General features: G+C 39.7%; 1 protein-coding gene across 2 annotated transcripts in view; it reads right to left on the reverse strand.

Moving 5' to 3' along the window:
* TMEM132B (transmembrane protein 132B) overlaps window positions 1–24,160 on the reverse strand; it is a 226,095-nt gene that overhangs the window by 50,017 nt on the left and 151,918 nt on the right. For both annotated transcript variants that reach the window (XM_051634326.1, XM_051634327.1), the window contains one exon: window positions 17,394–17,580. In XM_051634326.1, coding sequence (XP_051490286.1) covers window positions 17,394–17,580 — 187 coding nt within the window. The remainder of the gene's footprint in view (window positions 1–17,393; window positions 17,581–24,160) is intronic.

Genomic DNA, 24,160 nt, shown 5'->3' on the forward strand with positions numbered 1-24,160 from the left:
TGTCAAGTCCAGTGCTAAACTATGTCCTTAAGCACCACATCTCCACATCCTGTACATACCTCCAGGGACATTGATTCAACCACTTCCCTTGACAGCCTGTTCCAGTGTTTAACCACCCTTTCAGTGAAGAACTTTCTTCTAATACCCAAACTACAGAATACTTTGCACATGCTCAGTATCCCCTCCCAAGGCTAATGGTGGCACTTTGGTCTGAAGGAAAGTATGAAAGTCTCAGTCAGCCTTGAAAGAGCCAATCTGTAGGGGCTGCACCTGACACTTGGCACAGGAATATGGCTGAATCTATTCTCTGTGTTTCATGTAGAACCTCATTTCAGAACAAGTAAGGCCTAGGCACAAAAATTATTTGTCATGCTCAGCACTCCATGCTAAATCACATTTATACCCTCTGATTCTCAATTGTAATCCCCTTTGGAATTCACTTAATTGTTGGGCTTTGAAGAGCTAGTGGTCAGGTACAGACACTGAGTAATGAGTGAAAACTGCAAAGGCAAAGTAAGAGTCTGACCAGTTCTGCTGTTCATCTGAGAAGTGAGATGTGACAAAGAAGGGGGGCAGCTGGAAACTGGAAGAGATGCTTTGAAAGAAAGCACTTAAACTTGTTGGTTTATTGTTGTTTCCATCTAGCTATTGGGATTTTTCCTTTGCATAACTGCAAGGCCTGCTGATTGCTGTTATTGCCTCGGGTTTTTGTACTTGTCATTCCCACAGTGAATGTCAGTGTTCTGTAGATTTTCAGAGTACATCAGACTTTAGTCCAGACTTCACTCTTGCCTACCTAAACATCCTGTTAATCACCAAAAAAATAAAAATAAAATAAAATGCTGGTGCATACAAACCTGGTCTATCCCTAGGGGTCAAGTGCCATTTCCAACATAAAACCTGCTTTTAAAGTACACATCAGGGGTATCTGCAATAGTATTAAATTAAATGCAAACTCAGGGCAAGGCAAATTCAAGGAAAGGGTCTTACTCGGATTCTCTTACACCAGGTATGGACATAAATATGATTTACCTCCAAGCTCTACAGTGAGCAATTACACTGAAGTGGGATGCTACTTCTGCATTTGGTTCAGTTTAGGGGCTGCTTTAGAAACAGCTGCCTGTGATTTATTATCTAGAGAATATGGCATAATTCCATTCACATCTGCAGAATACCCATGCATTTTACAGCAGCAACACAAGGGAATCTGGACCTCTTTTCTGTACATGAGTACATTATTCTATCCTAAAAAAAACAGGAAAGTAATTCAGATTACTTGGTAGGTCTGAAGTTGCATTATGGCACCTCTTCTTTATAAACAGATTTTTAAACAGAGCAAAATTTTCCATAGATGCTATGGGAACTCCCTGGCTTCAATAGGAGCTCCACTATCTTGTAGTAAGAAAATGGTTTATGAATACAATTCCCTGAATTCATGTACTCCCTACCTTCTCAAGATTGCTGCTATTAACTTGCACACCATGTAGCCTTAATGATTTTAGGTTATTTTGTATTACATGCTTCTATTTATAAATGGTTTATAAGGGAGACTAATCAATATTTAATAGGCATTTTAAGTGTGTGACAGACATGAGTAGCATGTGTTAGAGAAGGTTATGGGCACATCAATAGAAGGGTTATAAATGCTGATAGGTAGGTAACCCACTGGGCCAATACGATTCGGTAACAATAGCAGGTTATCCAACTAATAATTTTTTTATTAATAAATAAGTATTTGTAAACTATTTTAAATGTAATTCTGTTACCCAAGGAAGCAAATCTGTGACCTATCCCATCGACAAGTATTATTAGGGAGAAAACTGTAGGTTTGGTTTTTAAATGCCACTCTCCTCCTGGGAATGCTTGAACTAATACTGGAACATTTCCAAAGCAAACACCATTACAGTGTTATTCTGGGATTTGGGCATTTCATCATACATCCTTAGGGTTAAATTGTGCTCCAAAGACACATAAATTTAAGTCGCACAGGAACCACTAGAGCTGCTTGCTGTGCATATCTGTGTGTGTAGGAGGGCACAATTTAGCCTTTTTATTTACAGAACCATTAATTAAATTACTGCAATTAAATATCAAATCAAAGTGCACTAAGATAACATTAAGCACACAGGAAGTCAGAATCAGAGCTCGTACTAGGGTTAATGGCAGCTACACGTGCTTGATTTTTAATGTACCCTCTCTATAAACCATACCCTGAAGGTTGAAGCTTAAACTGACATACACAAAACCAAAATTTTATGCAAATGTTCTTTTACAACACCCTAGTTTTTGCATCATTTCCAACCGTTTGGGTGGGTTTCCTGCTATTTTCCTCTTAAGGGGTATTACCCTAAGTGAAATGCAAGAGCTTTAATGACAACTCAGGGCAGCTGAGCACCACAAAATTACCAACTTGCAATTAGTCCACAGGGCATGAGCTTCAATAACAAATCCAATCAACATTGTGATTTTCTCCTCTATTTTCAACCCAACTCTTTTCTAATTAATTAATAGTAATAGAGATTTCTGGAGCGGGGGGTGGAAAAACTCAAAGGAATATAAAACCCTGTTTTCTTCCCTGTCACACCCACAAACCTGACAATCAGTAGCACAGATCTGTGCTCCTGCTGGGTGCTGGCAGAGCTGCAGGACCAGCTCACCAGTAGCCTGTCCAGGGATCTCCTTGTGCAGCTGTTGTGAGGGCCCCTCCAGCACCAGCTCCACCAGGCAGATCCCAGCAGCCACATCCCCAGGCAGCTGGTAGCTGAGCAGGAGGTGAGCTCCGTCACTGCAGAGGTTTTGCATTGCCTAGGAAACAGAGGGAATCCCCTCCAAACCTTGATGTTTTGCCACAGTAATAAAGGACGGAGGTTGCTGATCCCTGCACTGGCAGGAGGGTGTTGCTGCTCACCAGCAAACGGGGAGACCTGAACCCTCCTTAAGGAGCCACACAAACTTGGAAGTGGAAAATCATCGCTGAAATGGAAACTGGGATTGCATCAGACTCTTTGCAGATCCTTGCTGAATCCTGAATTTAATGGTTTTGGGGAGACTTTAATGCGGAATTAAAAATACCTTTTTTTTTTTTTAAATTATGTTTGCTTATTCACTGATCAAATTAGCACAAAACTCTGTGTGCCTATATTTTCCACTAGGAAAAAAAAAAAAAAAAAGGAAAAAAAAGAAGATTCAATATTTATGTAATGTTTCGTGGAAGTTCAGTAGAAAAATCCAATATAATTTCCCAATTAAAATCACCTACTAGTTGACTTACATCCATTACTATTATCTTGAGTCCCTGCACACTGAAGCTATTCACACAATAGTGTTACGTGACCACACATAGGTTAATAATTAGTAATTACTGTCTAGACAATTCACTGCTGGCTATAGCTGAGGGGATGGAATGAATTATTTATTTGATGAATTTTGCATTCCTTTTCCTCTCTGTGAATTGATCACGATCAGTTAGGAAAACTTGAAAATGTACTCATTTAGCAGAATCATTTTTTGTGAATAATTCTTAACCTGAATATTTTTTCACACAAAAAACCCCACTATTCTAGCTTGTGGCTTGAAATTCACATTATGGGATATAAGTTACGGAGACAATTGGGATTCTTGTTTGTATTTTCTTGAGTAGATAATCATGTAACTAGCAAGAATGGAAAAGTGCTCTTACAAAAAAAACCAAAAACAAAACAAAACACAGTTTGCAGCTCATTTTTCTATATAAGTTATGTAATTAAGAAAACAACTTATGCAACTTATAAGCAAGAAATTATTCAAAATTTTACATTGCAAATTTACAGCTGAAAATAACTGATAAATGGGAACCTATTTGCATACTATTATTTGTTCTATGAAAGCTCAAGTGTGCACATTTTCCTGGGAATTTCTCATAGTACTCTTAGTTGTGTTGGAGATCTCTTAACACACATATTTTTACAAACTACCAGTTGGTTACTTTTTATTTCCTTGAGCTGCTGCTGAACAGCATCAGGCCTTGGGAGAGGCCAGACCTGAATGCTGGGTGGGAGTTTCCAAGGCAGCTGAAGTTTTATTAAACGATGTATCTGTTACACAAACACCTCAGTAAAAATCCTTGCATAGGCTCCTTTTAGTCCAAGCTACTGAAGTCCCGAGGTACGTTTGTGCATTACAAACTGCTAGAAAAGTAACTGGAAGAGAGACTGGACCCCAAGTCTCCCCCTTGCCCTAACCACTAACGTTACACCAAATTTGTGAGTATTTGAGTAGAGTAGGCAAGGTTGAAAGCAAGGAACTGAGAGCAGGCTGCTTGAAGTGAAGTGGGAAGAACCTCATCCTCACTTTGAATGTAAAAGCCCACAAACAACAGGGAAAAACCACTGGGACACCACTGGGCAGCTGAGCTTCTCTGCCACTGTGCCTTGTCCTCTTGCCAACTTAACTGGGCTGACTTGGACACACACAGCTCACTCAAAGTACCCTCAAAATACCTTTCTTTAGGATCTGTAGAAGCCACAATTTACAGAAAGGTGTCTAACAGAGTTAAACAGCAAGGTCAATAAAAAAAAAAAAGTCCCATAAAGTGACTAACTGTATCTCTTGGTGTCTGAACTTTCAGAAATGCAGCCATGAGATGCTCTTGAAACTTTCATCTCAAATTCTATAAATATAACTCTCAGTACTTCCCAGTCACAGGGCTATCACACTTCACAGGGCTGGAGTTTTGCTTTTAACATAAATTGCTAGTCCCTAGAAACCAGATAATATTACACAGTAAAAATTCCGGATTTCTATCAGCAGAGTTAGAGTTGAGCTGGCAATCTGGAGGCAAAAAGCTAAACAACCCTTACAGCTCCTATTCTGACACAGAATTTAATGGCATATTTTTCCCTTTGAAATTTGCTCTTCATTAGGTGAGCTTCAAAATGGAGGCTGAAACAATTAGTGTTATTAATTCTGCAGCAGATCAAATGCATTTTGACATCCATACTCTAAGGAAGAAATTAAATTATACACTAATGAGAGACAGAGATCAAATACTCTGTTTCTCTCTTAAATCTCTAGCAACATGAAGTATACCAAGCCTGTTAACCCATGCCTGGCATGCCAGAATGCTGCAGTGTCCAACTGGCCCCACATCTTCTTCCTATCAAACTTCCATTCTTATGGCTCCTCCTCTTTCACAGAGCCAAGTCAACACGACAGGAATTAGCTTATCCTGACCACAAGGAAACAACACAAGGAGAAAGGACATGTACAGGAATGGGGATGAAAGAAGGTTGTTTTTTGGATAATATTATCTGCCTTTTTCCTCCTAGTCTTTACTACAACCCTACTGGGAGACTGCACAGGCAGCAGCAGCAAATACTGGCTGTGATTGGTGTGTAAATCAGGGCAAGGTTCTGCTGCTGCAGAAACTGAGAAGAGGAGGTTTGGGCTCTCATCCAAGCTCCAGTACAGGAGCCACACCAGAATTGGTCTCATGGCACTAAGGTTTTGGGCAGTGGTATTCCCAGAAGCTGTGGAAAGCAAGCTGGAATGACAAGAGGCATTTACCCATCCACAGTTAGAAGGTCCCAAAGACTGTGCAAAACTTGGTTAGCTTCTCCCTGTCCTTCACTGTGGTTTTCAGAATGATTCCAACATTTCATCACTTGAAACTTGGTGGATCAATTTCTTCCCCTAGCCACAGCAGGGAATGCATCTATTACCTCTCAAATAACCTGGAATGTGCAATGCCTGCTCCTCTACACCCTCATCAGCACTGATGCCCTCACTCCTACCAGCCCCACAAGGGAGTCTTGTCTTCTGCCTTGGACTGATCCTGAAAGAGCTCCCAGATAAGTGCCAACCAGTACAAAATGCAGCTTTGCCTTCCAGCTCTACAGGAGGCAGAGCTGTGAAACTGCTAATTCAAGAACTTCAGAACTGAGCAACAGAGATTCCAAGGCTGTCCCAAAGCACTGCCTTAGAGGACCTTGATTGCCTTCATAAAGCTGCAGTTCAGCATTTTCAGTAAAGCTAAGGCATCTTTGGAAGACATTTCTTTATACACAATAGCTGCTTATAGACTACATTACAACTTCTAAAGCTCTCTGATTGCTGCTCTGCTTCATCTTTATGATGCTATTTTAATTGAATTAAAAAAATAGAAATTACATGGAAAATAATTCCTAAACCTAACTGATACTGGGCCATGTACATCAGAAGTAACTACGTTAAGGTCAATGCCAGTTTTGAACACGAGTTGTGTTAAACACCAATGACCATTTTAAAAGAAAAGCTTCCAGTGCAACATGCACATAAGAAATATAATACAGCATCTGCGTGGCAAGAACATGGTCTGTTTGCATGAGCCAAGAACTATAGATATCACTCACACATGTATACACAATATAAAATTAATTCATGCAGAAGGGACTCAGCTTGCTGTAAATCTTATAAATACAGGCTGACAATTAAAAACTCCTAATAAGACTTACTCTCCAGCTAATGTAACAGCTCAAAAACAAACAATTTTGTTCACGTGTGCCCATTATATTCATGTGCTGATTTAATTAACAGTAATTTCAGTATCTCTGAGATTTCTTCCCTGTTTTACAAATGATGCCCTTTTGATGAGGGCTTTAGTTCAAATTACTAGCCAATCAGCTGTAGATGAAGACTAGGAATGCTAAGTTAATTGGCAATAAAACTTAAATAAGCACTCTGGAAAAAATTACAGATGAGCCAAGTTATTGGGTAATTGTTAAGGAACAGGAAGAGCCTCATTTTAGGTAGACAAAGTAAAAGCTTTGTAGCTCTCTCCAGCACAGTGTCTTTCCCCAGTCTGAGTCCTGTTAATGGTCTGTACTGCTCAAAAAATCACTTCAGGTTGGCTCAGCTCATCCCTCCCTGCTCTGTGCCCTTATTCCTGGCCTGCAGGAGGTCCTATCACTCTGGATAGTCTGTCAAGGGATCCCTCCATCAGCTTGCACTGAACTCCCATCAGCACATTTCTCAAAAAGCTGGATGAAGCAAACCTAAAGGAACAGAGGTAACCAAATAACCCTCCAGAGGCAGCACAGACATATCAGCTCAGTGGAAGAGCACCTCTTAGCATTTTCCTCTGCACATTTATTATTGGAACCAGTTACTTCTAATAAGAATTTAGTGCCTGTGATCCTTGGAGAGGGTTTTCTAAGAATAGTAACTCTCTACATGGCCCGAGATCACCCTGGCTGCAAGAATACCTGGATGTTCTCCTACCCCTGAGACATGGAGAGCATGTTAACTCTTCCAAATACAGCTTTATTGAGAAATATGTGACCAAAGATGCTACAGGCATTCATCAATCAACTCTGAGTTACAGTTTCTTTCCAAAGACAGGGATGTGCAGTGGAGAATTCAGGCATCATTAGTCTGGTCTTCAGAAGTATCTCCGGAGCATTACACTTCCAACCAGGCAGGGCAGGAAGAACAGGGCAGTGGCAATGCACACAGCCTCTGGGTCAGGGGGATTAATCACAGGAGCAGACACAGCACTGACAGGGGAGGACAAGGCCACACAGCTTGCCAGGCACAGCCACGTGGTGCCTGGAGGAGAAGTGCAGTGTTTAAGAGCAAGAGTGGGGAGAGATGTCTCATTTATCTATCCCTAGCAGTTGCTTGCCTAGATGATCATAAATTATTTCCAAAACTGCATTTTGCAGAGATGACAATGAAGAAAAGCAATGCCAGACTTAGGGCACTCATGGGCACATTATCTAGAGACAGATGCTGGTGTGGGATGGCAACAGGCATTCCCACAGCATGGGCACTTCTGCCCCATTCCTGGTGGTGGAGAGACAGAATTTTTTTGAAGAGAAACATAGGATATAAAAAGCCAGCTAGCTATGCAGGAAGGGCCTTGATTTCATGGGGTAATCATTAGCATTCATCCAAACTGCAAACAACTAGTAATATGTGGTCAAATGACAGCAATTTTGGTAAGCATCAGAGTGATTTCCAAGAGGAGGATTAGTGGAAAATGCTGCCTTTAGGACTTGATCCTGAGTAGTTTGCAATAGGATTGCTGAAGCACTTGGCATCAGCATTCTCTGCATGTTCATTAATGTTTTGGACTATAGTTGTAATAAGTATCACCAAGTGTATCTAATTTCATGAAAGAAAATTATTGGTTCACAGTGGAATAACATGGTGCTTTTACTCAAGCAGGCATAAAACATGAGTATAAAATCCCCCATATAATCTCTAGCTATTGTCATTCAATGTTTATCACCCAATACAGTTGAATGCAATTCTTATCTTTGATGGATGTGGCACACAATAGCTACTTTCTTCAGTGGATCATAAATATTAATAGTATTCACAGAGATTCTTGAAATTTGTTGTGTCACATATACTTTCATGGAAACACTTAAAATGCCATTATTTTTGTCTCACAAATAGCAAATTCTCTTTTGGTTTCTGAATTCTTTTTTGTTTCAAAATTAAATGGGAGAGTATGTTTAACTTGAGCAGAGGAAAAAATGGATAATTGTTCCAATAAGCAATTCAAAGACTTAGTTCAGAGGTCCAGAATGAGACTGAAAGGAAAAAAAATGGGCTATCTTTTGGAAAATACTGTCCAGTCAAAAATGAAACAGTGCATGAAATTGAGGAGATTTGGCTGGAAGTTCATTTTTGGAAGAACAACAAGAAAGGTGACTGACATTTCCAAAATGGTCTTACTCTGCCACATTCAGAAGAGGCATTTTCACTCAAAAAAAGCTCCTCTTCAAAATTAAGTGTTTGCACATGACTTAATCAAGTTTAATCAAACACCTCAGTTCTACAAGGAAAAATGTTTTCCTGCTGTTAAACAATATTGATCAGTCCAAAATTGCTTTTCTGAATGTCTGCTCACAAAACTTGTTGAATCTCCTGACTTGGCACCGTCAGAGCAAAGCCCACGTGGGCATTCCCTATGGCACACACACCCCCACCTTCTCTTCCAGTATATTCCAAAGTCTCCCTCTTGATCAAACTTAATAAAATCTTCAGTGGTTTATATTTTTGGCTAATATGCTTCAAGAAATGTTTTACAATTTCATCTTTCTCTATAAAATTCACCCTGTGGTTGTCAGTACAGCCTTACAAAGCAAAACCACTTAATTCCCTGTGACAATTAATTTGAAGATGGCAATAATTGCAGAAGATTCTGTCTCTGCTACAGAGACATAAAACACTCACTATGGGCAGGGGAAATATAATAACACGAAAGACTTTCTTTTTTCTTATTCTGTACTCTCTCCACAATAGTTCATTTGCTTTGAGTTTAAAATCAATCCTTTCAGTGTGAGGTTTTAGAGAAGCTCAAGGCTTCAATTCTGCTCCCATTAGTCAATGTTAAAACTCATACTGAAATCTGTGATCTGGGAGTCAGAGATTCTGGTTTTATTTTTAAAAAATCTGGATAATCCCTGGTGTTTCTGGGATGAAAACCTACTCTAGATTGAATTTACTTTTAAATACTTCTCCCATGAAATGAGGAATTTTATGAATGACAAAACCATGTTCTGTGCAGTTCACTTTGCATGCAAAGTAAAACAGATGCACTGGATAATTTTGAGGGAACTAGAAGGCCAAAGGTCAAAATTATTTCAAGCAAGAAACATGCACTTAATGTAACGGTTAAACATATTTAGGGCATTTTGCATGTAAATACATTTCAACCAACCTCTAAAAAGTATGGAAATCACCTGGGTTTGGTCGAAATTACTGATCCTATTCTGATATTTAAGACACTCCAGGATTAAGCGTTCTGGGGTTTTATAACTGACCTCAGAGAGAGTGAAGAAAAGAGGCTGCTAGAGCTTGATGTTTTCTTATTTTACTTTAAGGTGAAGGTAAGTTTTTTTCTAAGTCTGGCTCAATTTCCATCTTGGCATGAATGTGCTCCTTTAATTGGTGTCTGAATATAAGCTATATTGCCATTAGTAAAAACTACTTCTGTAGGAAAAAAATAATTCTTTAAAGGTTTTTTTTATTTTTAAACACTCCCTTTTTGATAGGGACATTCAACCGTGGTTCGTGTAGGAACACGGACCCTCAAATTCCCATTACTTCAGACACCTTTTCAATTGGTCTGAATTAAAATGAACACACAGAAGAAATATTTTCCCCAAAGAAAGGCATAGGAATCATCAAGAATTAAAGCCCCGGCAGAATCTGAATAATGGAATGGGATGGAATCTCAGCAGACTTAGACAAAAGATACATAATGGGAGAAATAGTATCAGTAAATACCTGAATTCTATGTTTTAAAATGACCTCTTATTTGACTTATTGACACAGGCACTGCTCAGCATGGAGCCCCACTGCAGGTCATGGCTGGATGTAGACACGTGGATCTGTGAGTTTGTACCACAGCATCAGTTTGAGAGCCTGCATATGGAGATGACTGCTTGGAAGGCATATGACATTCCCAGCTCAATCCAGGCACCCAAGTCCTGTCTTTTTTATGCAGGGCAAACAAAACCAAATATTTTAGAGAGAATTTTTTAATCTAGTCAAGAGATTTTGGTAAATCTTCCCACAAAAATATTTTATGGTTTTAATGGAACCCTTAAACTGGAAGGGCAGGCAGATCTACCAGACTATGTCAGCAGTGGAACCTCCATGAAGAGTGCAGGGCCATGCCATCTCCTCTGCAAATGGGGCTTTAGTGGCATTCATGCCAAACTGCATTTACCCACCTATTTGTCACTGGATACTCAGCAGCTAAAGCTACAAGAACATTAAAAAAAACAAACAAACAAACAAAAAACCCCCACACCCTCACCCTGCTTTCCTGCTTTTCCTAAATAAGCAAAGTGCTGCATTCAGAAGTTCTCCTTCAATCTGAGTTATAGAAACGGGCATCTTTAAGGACTTTTGTTTCAGGTGTTCTGGTCAGAATGTTTGTGAGCAGCAACTGGAGATGCTATTATTCAGCCTCCCATTTCAAAGGAACCTCAGTAGAGCATATACAGCCACATGTGGTTCTCAGTGATTCACAACATCAGTAAACCATTAGTCAACCAATAGCTTACATTTTCTGGGGAGGAAACAAGATTCCTGAACAGAGAGATTAAATACTTCAGGATACACAGAGATGTTCCAGGCTGAGGCGCTCGGAGCACTGGTGAAATATTGATTGTTGCATTTGAAAAACACTTCAGAATAATGACAGTCTAGGAATTACAGTTCAGTTACTATACAAGAAAGGATCTACAGCACTAGCACTGCCAGTCACAGACCAAGCCACCATTTTCCTAGATAAGAAGAGAATGATAGGTATTTGTCTATTATTAAACCTATTGTTCCTCAAGCCTTCAGCCTCAGCTGGAGCCTTCCCATAAAAAAACAGTTAAAATACATCTCTTCAACATCATGTTTTTTACTTTGACTAAGTTCCTGGTTGCCTAGAAACTCTTTAAAAGACCTGGATTTTTCTTTTTTTATTTCCCCCCCCAACTGTTAGTTAGATAACAGATTAATCCCATCACATCTATTTGTGACAGAAACCTGGATGACAGGCTCAGAACTGGTGAAGTGTTTGTTTCTTGTACCCCAGGAGTCAGACTTCACTGATTACTTAGATACCAGCAGCTTGCCATTACTGTGGAAATTGCAGGTTATGCCTCTTTAGATCAAGGAAGAGAACTGTGAGAATCCTTCACCACTGGATAGAACAGATTTACCTGTGCTAGCAGTTTCTATAAATAGCAGGACATATACTTCTGCTACACAAAATCATTATATTTTAAGATTATTATGTTGAGACAAATCAAGGCATCTAGTTGAGATCCAGCTTTACAATGTTCTGACAGATCTGCTGGATGCCTAGAACACACCTTTCTGATGCATTAGACATCAAACAGATTCAGAACTCACATCCCACTTCAATGCCATAAAACTGCATTTCTTGTAGTTAGTAATTGTAATATCACATGGCAGATTCTTTTCCTGATATTCAGCAACACAGCAAAATAGTGGAACCAAACAGAGCTTCATATGTGGTTGTGTTCCACTTCCTCACCTTGATCTGTTATTCTACTCAACATGATGAAAATGAATCACCTTTCTACGTTTTGCAACATTAGTTCCACATGTTAATCTGTACAACAGATGCTGGAAGAATCAATTATCAGAGACATTTATTGTCAAAAAGAAAACCAGATAAGCCTCAAAGGACCAAAGCAGCTGACATTTTCATCTGACACTCAGGACATTGAGGAATGTTAAACTGATCAGCCAGGCCCAGATCCTCAGAGGTATTTAGGGGCATGTTTTTACTGCACTGTCCTTTTGCAAGATAAACCTGAAGCTGGAAGCCTGCAGCTCTCTCCAAATTACCCACCTCAGCACAGTGTTCAGTGTCATTCATTTTCCACAGGTAAAAATTTCTCAACAGTTTATTTAATCTTAAAGGTTTATAGCAAAATCTTCAACAAACAAATATTCCTTCTGCTCTCCTCTGAAGAAACTTCCAGGAATCAAATATTACAGCTTCTAAATAGGCTTCAAAATAAGGGACTAATCCTCCCAGCCATGCATTTTTACCAGAATCAAATCAGCTTAAATAGTTATGCACAGCTTTAGGTGATAAAACAGCATTTTTCATTCTTCAAAGGCACTTATTTGTCATGAGCTCTTGAAGGTAAAAATCCTACCTCTTTTCTAACCAAAACAGTTCTTTGAGATAATAAGCAATAGTATTGTAGGATATTTTTTTCTAAGTGTTTTTAAAAGCACCTTTAGGAGTATGAAAAATGACTAAAAGTTATTCAGAAACAGGTAGAACTGAGTAAGAGCAACTTAATTTCTATCTAATTTTCCATTCTTATCAAGCTTGGGATATTCAGGTCTCATTAACTAATAATCTGTAAAGTATTCTGAAAATATATATATACACTGCATAGATACTAAATAGAGTACCAAAGGGAAAAATATGTTAATTTGCATGGAGCTTAGGAATTAGCATTTATTTATTTTCCCTAAGTAAGCAGGCCCATCCAGTCCCTTTAAGCTATCAGAAAATGTCCTGGTAATTACAGGACAATTCATCTTCACATATTTTATGTATCACAGTTGACAGAAAATACATTTTGAATTACTTGCAAAGTTGTACTTATAGAGGAACAGACATAACTACTTAGATCCTGGATTCTTATGACACTTCATCTCAATACATGTATTTTGATACCTTTTCAGCTCTACAAAAGGTCAAGTAGGCATATATCCAATTTTCATGCTCATAAGGGGTGAATTTCCCAATCTAGAAATGAAACCTTCCAGGAACAAAACACAGACAATTGGTATGAGCACTTTGGGAGATCAGTTAGTTTATAAAACAGGAGCTAGGTAGGATAGGTATGTGATGCCCAGAATTCTGTCTGATTGTCTCAGCATAAGCCACATGGAACACTAGACAAAAAAACCAATCTGTTTCTAAACTGTTGTAAAATACACTCAGCAACACCATCTGGGATCAGCTCACAGGTGAGACTGGCGATGGTGCCAGGGAGACAATAAGCACTTTGCACTCAAAATGGATTTTGAACTGGTGCTGCAGTCACCTGCTAAGAAGTAATAAGGCCACATTTGGACAACACAAAAACAAGGGGGGTTAGCTGGGGGTTTTTTGGGGGAAGGGGGCACAGGCTGAAAGATAAAGAGTCTACTCTCTTACATGCTTTCACGTCTCAAAACATTTATCAAGTAAAAGAGAATGTGTTTGCCCATACGACTTTGGCTGTACACACACAACCAGGGTCACTTCCTTCTCCATGCTCCTCTCAGCAGCTGGGAATGATGGAAATGACAGAACAGCTTAACAAGAGCATTCCCCATGATGTTCCTCTCTAAGAAGTGCTATCGGACTGAAGCCTCTCAGCAGGCATCTGATTTACAGGCAGAGCCATAAGGAAAGTCCACAAAGCCAGCCACCCTGCCAGCAGGGTTATTACAGCTGTCAGCCACATCAGCTCCTGAGAGAGGTGTAGCCTGCAAGCAATTGTGATCACCCATCTTGAGATTTTCTCTTTTCTCTACCTGTCAGCCAGGGATGGTCTGCATTCCCATGGCATCTTCTCTATACACTTCCCTGCTGTGAACAGAATCTGTACTGCTCACCCAGAAGTAGAGATATGACTTTCAGAAAGCAAATCCTAAATTACAGGACTGTGCTGTCTCTATCTGGATGTAGTTCCCTTGCAATTCCCAACTGTCTGGCTCTGCTGCAGTTCTTGAAACTGGATGTTTCAATTAGAAGGAGCTTAAGGATTTGGGAGAACTGTCAGATGATGCAGAAAGCAGGTTGGCTTTCAATATGAAATTCTGTTGCATTTTTTCTCATTACTGCAAATGTTTTATTTATTTGCAGATGTTGAATGCACTGAAATTAGTGATAAATAACACTGAGATTTATTATATGGAGGATCATTCCAATTAAGATGGATCATTTGGGGGGAATTCCCAGTAATCCAAGATTGTATTTTAGTCCTGTTCAAAAAAATATGCAGAACCCCCCCAAAACCCCACAGTATTTTTACCGTTACTCAGGAGGAAGAACAGTTGGTTTTGTTACACTAAGTATTTCTACTTTTCTCACAAGCTAATGAGATTCTAGTTACTTCCTAATGTCCCTATCAAGGCTTAAAAATCTCTGTTCCTTCTCAGTCACAGCACACAGGCATTACAGTTGATCATCATGTTCTTTCACCGAGTTATGTCGGATAACCTCATCTCAGGAGCAGGCACAGAGCACAGCTGATGGGTGCTACCCTAGCTAGGATTTCACCTGTAGACACCTCCTGGCCCTGCTTCCTTCTTTTCATCTCAAAACAGTGCTTATTAATGCCCTGCTGATTTGAAGGACTAGCCAGAAATAATCAGCGATATCAACTCGTTACATCAAGACTGTCTGCTAATAAGGAGCTATTTTTTCCCACATAATGTGCAAAAATTGGCGGTATCTTCACTTAGAAAAACCCTTTCAAGCTTGCTACCAAACATAGATGTTAAGATCAGGAAATCTGATGTTAAGGGCTTCATAAACTCACTAAAGCAAAAAAATCAGCACTTTTCATCAGGCTGTTATTCAAATCTTCCCATGCAGTCTACCATATCTTTATCTACAAAAACAAAGCAAGCTAGTAATGAGAAAAATATCCTCACTGCTCTCTCCAGAGTCACCACAAAGCAATGACAGAAAACTTTACCTGGGGCTCCTTCAATTTTCTCCTATTTGTTTAAGAAAGTAACATAGAAAAGAAAGATAAACTCGTGACCAACTACAGCAACAAAATTGTGATATTCCAAACCATATGGAAGAGGATGTCTTTATACTAAGAGAAGCAAAGAGGTTTACAGAAAGAGATCCACACATTAAAGCTCGTTTGTGTTTTGCAGGATTTCACAGCTAATTTCTCCTCCATTAAGCTCTTACTGAATCCACCTTGGTCTCTGCCCTGGAAAGAACTGTTTCCCCTTTGTGACACTGAGCTGCACTTCTTCATGTAAATGCCAGTGTCATTACCACTGAACCACCAGGAGGTTTTGGTAATCTCAGAAAAACGTCCACTCCTGCAAATCAAGGACTAAATGTCCTGCTCAAACCTTCAACTCTTCAAGGAACACTATATTTTCATTAATAAACGTTCAGTGTTTACCATGAAACAGTGGATGTGCTGACAAGGAACAGCAAGTCATTTCTGTCCAGTGCAATGGCAAACACACTGGTTTCTGGACCTCTCTGTGGTGCTCTTCTGGGTGACCAAGGTCCAGGCAATGGCAAAACTCTTTCAGAGATACCACCTGCACTCAGAGGGATACCACCTTAACAGGCAAATCTGGAGGAGAAATGAATGTTAAAATACATTTACTTTGCTCAGAAACTCTGGGCCTTGGGAACATGTGTTTTTCTGAACAACACAGCGTGATGCACAGAGCAGTGATTTTTTGCTCCTGACTGGGCAACGCAGAGCCAGAACCCGCACCAGTTAGTGACTGTTAAATGAAGCAGCACTGCAAACTGGCAAACATAAGGGAAAGAAATGCAAATACAAGCTGTTGTTCCTGCTATTGCTGTCATCAATTCTCCTATCAGCCTTGGACCCTGTCAGTCAATGATGCTCACATGCAACAGCAAAGTAATAGCCCACACAAGACCCTCATTTAAGGACTAAGGTCATAAATTCACAAAAAAAGCTTTTTACTTCACTCCATGGTTAGTTTACAATGACCAAGTGCCAGAGATTAGATTAGCTCCATTTCAAATTCAGGTTCAGCCTCAGATTTTTTTTGCTTCCAAAAAAAGACACTAGAACAACATTCTCTATTGACTTCTCTGCATATCCTTTCTCCTCTCTCACTGGGCTGCCAGTAAGTGTAGACTTTGGCAGTAGGAACTGGAAATTAAAATAAATTAATCTCATTTACCTTTACAAGCACCTTTCCTTGCTTCTGTCCTACTAGAAGAAACTACTGGTCATGCAGAGGAAAATGCCAATATTTGTTTGTTATATGGTGTACTAGATAGAAAACCAGCATGGATCGACTTGGAAAGGAAAAGCAAATTTCATGAGAAGTAAACAAAAATTACCAGAGTGTTTCTCAGAGAACTGGTGTAACATCCAGGCTCTCTGGCAAACAGTTTCTCAAGTTTTACATCAGAATATCCCCACTGAAATCACTGGTCATTTGTAAGCTTAGAGCTCTAGTACTAAAAAGCCCATCAGGCTGAAATGTAGACCAAAGGTCCTTACTAGAAAAGGTGCATTTGATTTTAGAAGGAAAGTTTTGCATTTTTTAAATAAACCATCAGCTTTGAGCTTTCTGCACACATACAACTTAAACCCTGCCCAGAAAATATGGCCAACACCTACACCTTCAGAAAGTATTTTGTCCTTTCCCTATAACCCAAAACAGACCTTTTATTGACTTGACACTTTGCAGCTCACTAGACTGTGTGACATTCTGGGGAAACGTAAAGCAGAAAACAGTCCAGTTGTTTGGCTTAGCAATGAAGTTTCCCACACATGCATGCCAATTTATTTCATTGCAAATGTCCCAACTAATTGCAACATTTACCCTTAGAGCACATGCACGGCAGTCGCATTAATCCACCAGAAGACAATGGTTCCAAAGGAGCTATTACCATGTACCAGGCCAATAATCCACCAACAGTAAAGGATTTTCACAAAAGACTCAAACGGTTTCCAAGGAGCCATTATGGCATAACAGGTAAATAAAATATTATTGAAATGTATTTTTTGCATTTAAATCACTTGCAGCAGGTGCATAGGAAGCAGCATATAATCAAATTGCTCCCCTTCTCTTGAATACTAACAAGAATCAACAGCAACATTTAGCAAAAAGAAGAAGTAGCAAGTTCTTACCATCGCAAGAGGAACAATTCCCACAAACATGGTTCGGCTGACGAAGATCTCGGAGACCACCAGCTCACTCAGGGAGTCATCTCGAGGGTATTCCACCTGCCAGGTAATTTGCTGGGCTCCTGCCAGGCTGCTAGTGTTATCAATCTCAAAGTCCATCTGCAGGATCTCGTAGGAGGTCATGTTTGCTCTGAAAACAAACAAAAAACAAAATTGCCCACAACATCACTAGGATGTTAATAAAATGTATTTTGATTTCTCTTTTCTATTCACCAGAAGTTTTACCATATAATTCAAATGCAGACTTGAAGACACTGACAGAAACTTAAATCAAACTACACACTGGGCAACAGCTACGCTTGATAGATGAGGTGACACCATATCTTTTAGTTTCCTGAAATTGAGGCATTTTTGCCCCATTAAATTCAAGCAGTCATTCTCCAAAATCACAGTGAACTGACAGAATTAGCCCCAAACCCTGGGAACTGCCTTGCACAGATGTTGTAAAATTATTTAATATAGCATTATTATAATTTTGTTGCCGCAAATACTGATGCTCCAAAACAACAGAATACTTGACCATTCCTCATGCTGTACCAGAAATGACATTTTGGGAGGGGCAGGTGGAAAGTCTTTCAAACCCAATTTTATCTTTATATCAGTAAAAAAAATGGATTTGTAGAAAATATACATGACAAAAAACAGGGGGTAGATTATCCTTATTTTAAATCCCTGAAAACATTCTTCTCGTCAGTGGTACAGACTTGTAATTATACGGTGATAATTATATATTTCTCATGTGGAAATAAAAGTTTAAATGTAAAAAAAAAAAAAAGGATGAAAATGCATACCATTCAGAACTGTCTTTAAAATCTCCTTCTCCCTCTCTGTTAGCAACAACACCTAGCACTCTCCTCTGGTCCAAAACTATGTAAGTATTAATAATTAATCCTCAGGTTGGAAAGAAAGATCTGATCTTCATGTTACAGAGAAGAAAATGGACACCAAGATCTAACCAACATATTTAACTCAGCATATCCACAGCAGGGACCTGTTTAGAAAAAAAACCTTTGCTCTTTAGCATTTCCACAAAAATTGAGGTACTTTACAAAGCAGTTCCCACCCCAGCTTTCCAGAAAGACACCTGCAGTGTGGAGACCTGACACCTGACAAAGCACAGAGTTAGGAGGGAAAGACAGCTAACATGACTGCAGACTGCAGTGCTTAATTGTAGAGTTGAAGAGACAACCAATGTTATCAATATTACTGAGGTTTCAGGTTACATGCTCATAAAATCTGTTAAATTATGAATTTTCACCATGGAATTGAATGTGCCCATAGCTTGTTCCTGAACCAGGGATGCATCCCGTGCACGCAGGCAATCACCCGTCCTCTGCCCTGTCCCCTGGTACATTACTTGTGTACCCTTGCCCTAAGCAGGGACTCCAAGAGCTCTGTTCAAAGACATTTTTAGCCTGCTGCTACAATGAACAGAGATTTAAACATTCTCTTCCTCTCCCCAACTGCACAGAGGCAGAATCTGGGTTTGCCATATGTTCCTGAAGGTGCATTGTAAAGGAAAAAATATCTGAACAGGAATTATTGATTTTCATGTTTTCTTTCTGACAACAAACAACACAAACATATGCTTCAATGCCTGAAGGATAAATATTTTCCATCTGACAGAATATCCACCTCCAGGCAAAACCAGAAGCTATTAAGGCATCTTTTAGGCGGCCAACCAATCAGCAAAAATCTTTTAAGACCAGTATTATTACACAATACTAGGGATGTAATTAAACCACTTCTGTTAAAACCATAACCACGGTGGGCACCACAAGGGAGTACTCAACTTCAGATTTTTCTGCATATGACTTCTGGAAGTTTTTTTAATCTAAATTACATAAAATTAATTTGCTCACAGAAATAAAATTTAGAGATGAGCTTTACACTCACTGTGGATCTAGGTATTAGACCTATCAAGGTATGTTCTGATCTGCAATTTAAGTTCAATCTGTTCAATAGTTGCCACTCACAAAGCCACGCACAAGTGATTTCAATTTCAGAGCAAAACCACTGATGGAAGGTTTTGCTTTAGATTTAGCACTTAAATAACATGTCAGGTTAGTCTGCACCAATAAACCCTTTCCACATGTCCCACTCACTGGCAATTCTTCGAGCTCAGTCCATCATGCCTTCAATTAATCCTTTCCTGGTTTTCTTTTCACACATCCAAAAAAGTAACCATAACAGTGGTTTTATATTTTTGAGACAGATTGGGACTGAGACCTCCCTAAGAACAGCATCTGTTTGTCTTGCCTACACAGCAAGCTGAAGTAATTGCCAGGGAGTAAAATGACTCTTGTGCCTGTAAATATGCAAAGACCTCACTGCCTCCTTAGCACAGCTGTAGAACTATAAAGTCAAAAGTTTCATTTAAAGGCAGACATGGTTGTACACTGATGGATTAGAAATGGGTCTCTGTGCATCCAGCAAAGAGCAGCAACTCACATACATAAGCCTTCCTGAAATCTAACTAATTTTAACATATGAACTAAAGCAAATCTGGCTTTCCAGGTCTCCCAGGACTTGGGATTTCCTAGTCCTGGTTCCAAAGAGAATCCTTATCATCACCTGGAAAAACAACGTAGCTTGTCAGATATTTTCTGCTTTGTCTCAGAAGCAAACCATGTAGCATGACATACTAATATTGAGTTAAGAAGGATCCACATCTTCTCATTTGGACTTTTGCTGAAAGAGATGGATTTACTGTATCTAACCATCTTTCACTTAGGGAGTCTCTCCACTGGGTGCATAGCTTTAGCAAACCAGTATTCAACTTTCTCGACTACTTCAGTCACCAGCAGGTTTCTAGTTACCTTCAGAAGAGCAGGTCAATTAATTTTTCTCTACAATTATGGTCTCTTTGCCTTTTTCGGACAAAGATTCAGCCTCCAAGCAATGCCAAGTGTTACAGTATCTGGGAAACAGAGTACTTCATGGACCAATCCATCCTCTTTGTTCTGAGTTTCTTCTCAGGTTACCACTATAACGAACCCATGATAAAACCTGAAAAGTGAATTTCTTTCTTGCTCAGACTAGTGCCTTCCTACTGGCAGCTGAATCTCTTATCCTACAGGGCTTCATGCATAGCAGGAAGACTGATACTACATTCATAATTCTTACAACTTATTAACCACCCTCTAATATTGTGTGGGAGACCACTGCCTTTTTCCACTGAAACCAATGGAGGCTCCTAAAGTAAAACCAGAAAGAAATTAAACCATCAGCAAGACCTTAAAGGTTAGCATTTACTTATGCCAGTTCCATTAGCTGATAAATCCCTACTGCAACACCTGCATCTAAATGTGTCTCCTGGCTCTGCAGCATTACACTATAACCCTTTTCAATAGGAGTTGTTCTGCCCTGCCACTGCATCTTCTGCTCTTAGTCTGATTTGTAGCTGGTGGCCAATATGTTGGTCTTTGTAGTCACTGTTGATATGCAAATGCCAGGTGAAGATAAAACACTACCAGTGGGAAAATCCACTAGCAGAGAACACAACGACTGTAACTCATGCTGTTATCAGCCATTAAATCCTACTAAACCAAACTTCATCCAATAAAGATTTTTCAGCTTTTTCTTGAGACTTATCCCATTTTTCTCTTAAATAAGTTTGCACTATTGGGGAGAGTCTGATGGAATCAAAGGACTATAAATCACTTCTCCTTTCCACATCTTTCTTCTCTTTTTAGCTAAATATTTCTTTGTCCAGTGAAGCTTTTCCTGGTTGAGAAGGATTTTGCCAAAGCCTAGTTTAGTGGAGCAATAAAAAATAAAAAGTCAAAATTACTTTTATAAAAAAAGATTATTTCCTGCAAGCACAAGGAAAAGACCTTATAATTTTGGGCAGCTGGCATGCTTGCTAATAAGTCCATTTCTATGGAAATGAGTTCATAACTATTAATTCTGCCTGCTCCTGATCTATTCTTGATGAGCTTTTCAAATTTAGAAAAGCACTTCATGATTCTCTCAATTTGGTAATTACTAACTCCCTTTGATGAATCCAGCCCAGTGTTTCAGACATGAGACATTCATTACACATTTTTCTTCTGGTGAGAGGAGAAAAAGAAACTAGGGGCTTGGATTTCTTTCCTCTCACAAACTCCAGTAAGCAGGCCCCTTCTTCAAATTGCAGTTTGTAAACCTATTTACGTACTTCCACAATACTGCCTCTGCTGGATGCTATAAGAACCCCAAAATGTTGAGATTTCTGCACATTTTCCTGTTGTCTGGCCCCATTTATAACTAATGCATTCAAATCATGTCCTCAGCAGCCCAGTGAAGCTTTGTAACACGTGCAGTCTTCATTCTGTACCCAGCAGATAGTAGGCATGGTTGTGACCCCACTCTGGAATAGAAGAGTTTTGGCACAGAATGAATGCACAGAATGGCGAATCCATGCCAAACAAAGCCAGCTCTAGCTCCTACCAGCTCCAGAATAAGAAGAGTTAATCAGCACAGGAAAAAGCTGCAAAGTCCCAGAACTGGCCTGCAAGGGACACATCCAGGCAGGCAGCTGCAGGCATGAGAAGCCCAACTGTAGGGCTGGGCTTGCCAGGCTGAGCCTGAAGTATTTCCTCTGGATGGACAGGAAGACATAAAGGAGTGAGCACTGCACCCAAAGACAGAGCCTCTCCTCAGTTAAAAACAATCTCCCTGTGGAGCAAATCACAGCCTACACAAACCACTAGAAAAAAAAAGGACTGAGTTTCAAGTGCTTCTAAGTCCCTTCGAGAAGTCTTGCATTACTGAATTCAGATGCTTTGTAAAGATTCGTACTGGGTTTGGAAGGCTATCTATTATGTTACCTTGTTAAAAGATTGATTTTCTTCCTAAATCTGGTAGTGTATGCAAACAGTACGAAAAAAACATATATTCTGAATCTAAAAAAAAAATAAAATAATCCATTACCAGGTTTGTTTCCCTACATTTATTACCTCACTAAGCTGTTATATGGAACTGCATAGAATTTTTTAATAGATTACTGTGAAGATCCACAACAGCTCTAATGTTAGGGGTTTAAATAAGTACTACAAATCACTTAGCATTGAAAAAACGCTGAATTTAAAATATTCCTATTTTTTTTATCTAAGCCAAACATGGAATTATTGAATCACGTTCTGGAATGATACACCCTGAGTGATGTTATGACGGCAGTGACAGATTAAATAGTTACTAGTCATCTTAAATAAACAAAGGCCTATTATTAGCTGTTCAGAATGACACTGCAACCAAACTGAAGAGCCTGCCCTATGTGTTTTTAGAGAGAATGAAATATACAGAATGTCACAATGAAGGACAGTTTGTGCAGTGGGCATTTTGCAGCGGGTTCAGCTGGGTGTGCCACTGCCTCACAGAGGGTTTGCTGGCTCACACTGCCAGTTCACCAACAATTGAGTTGATAAAAGTCAGACCCTTCTATTAGGGCAGTAAACCAATGTAGTCAGTTAATGGCAATCTGTTTATGAAGCCTACAGCAGTGTAAAACAAAATTCCCAAAAAATGGAGCAGACTCTGGGTAATTGAAAATAATAAAATGTCTGGTATCATGTTGCTTGAGAATCTTTTCAAGGTTAATAATGGTTAATTCTTGCTCTCTCTGACAAATTGTCACCAAATTCAATGAGAACAGGATTACATAAGCAAGGCACATTAGTTTATAAAATATTTCAGTAATACAGGTCTCACTCCTTTGATCTCAAGAGGATTAATTTCATAAGTACAGTTTACTGAAGAGCAAACACTCGCAAGAGGAGGCTTTTCAACAACTGATTGGAAATGCTCAAGACCCTAATTCCCTGCTGAAGCCAAATGAAGCAGCAGACAGCCAAGAAAAAAATCCAGATTAAAGGTCCTGACCTGCTCCCGCTAAGGAAATTAAGATGCCAGCAGCCCAAGATGAAGGAAATGAGACCAAATACCTCCTAATGGAGCAGTATCCAGTTTCTGAATTAGAGATTTGCATTCTGTCAGCCCTTACTTTTTGCTGAGTGCCACTCTCCTGAATGTGGGCACTAGGTAACAGGAACTGGCAGCACTGACACCTTTAAAGCCAAGATATCTTCCAGCAGCTACAATATCCTCAAGCACAGATCCTACTTTATAACCACTTAAGGGGAGAAACAGCTACACCTGTTACATGCAGTCTGACTTGATAATGGATGTTAAAACCTAAGCCCTTTTCTCCCAGCATATATAATTTTCATTAGGCTGTAAGGACACAAAGCTATATACAAGCTTGGGAGCAGCCTACTCACACTGTTCTCCCAGGGCAGTTTGCTGAGAAAGGGCCCCATCCTAAAGAGCAATGGAGATAGGCCGGGCTGGAGACCTGCAGAAGGAAGTGTGGGTATCCCTGTCAAGTGTTACAGCGTGGATGACCATCCCTAGAGGCCAGGGCAAACTACCTGCATGTCCTGAGTATTTCTGCAAGCTTTTACACCCACGTGAAGGTGTTCAGATGATACAGTTCCACTGCCCCTCTCTGCGTAGCCCCCAGAGGTGTTTGTTCTGCTGAGGAGACCAGTCAGTCTGGGTTCAAGGCAGACACAAATGGTTGAAAAAAGCCCTGCTCACTCTACTTCCATGGCTCAGCACAGCACAAGGCAGAAGTCCCAAGCATTGAGCAAAGACAGGATGGATGACAGGTTGCAAGTAAATCTGCAGGGATGGAAAAACTTTGCTTGTTTTCCTTTCATGATGCATTT

The sequence above is a fragment of the Apus apus genome, chromosome 16, assembly GCF_020740795.1.
Source record: "Apus apus isolate bApuApu2 chromosome 16, bApuApu2.pri.cur, whole genome shotgun sequence".
Classification (NCBI taxonomy): domain Eukaryota; kingdom Metazoa; phylum Chordata; class Aves; order Apodiformes; family Apodidae; genus Apus; species Apus apus.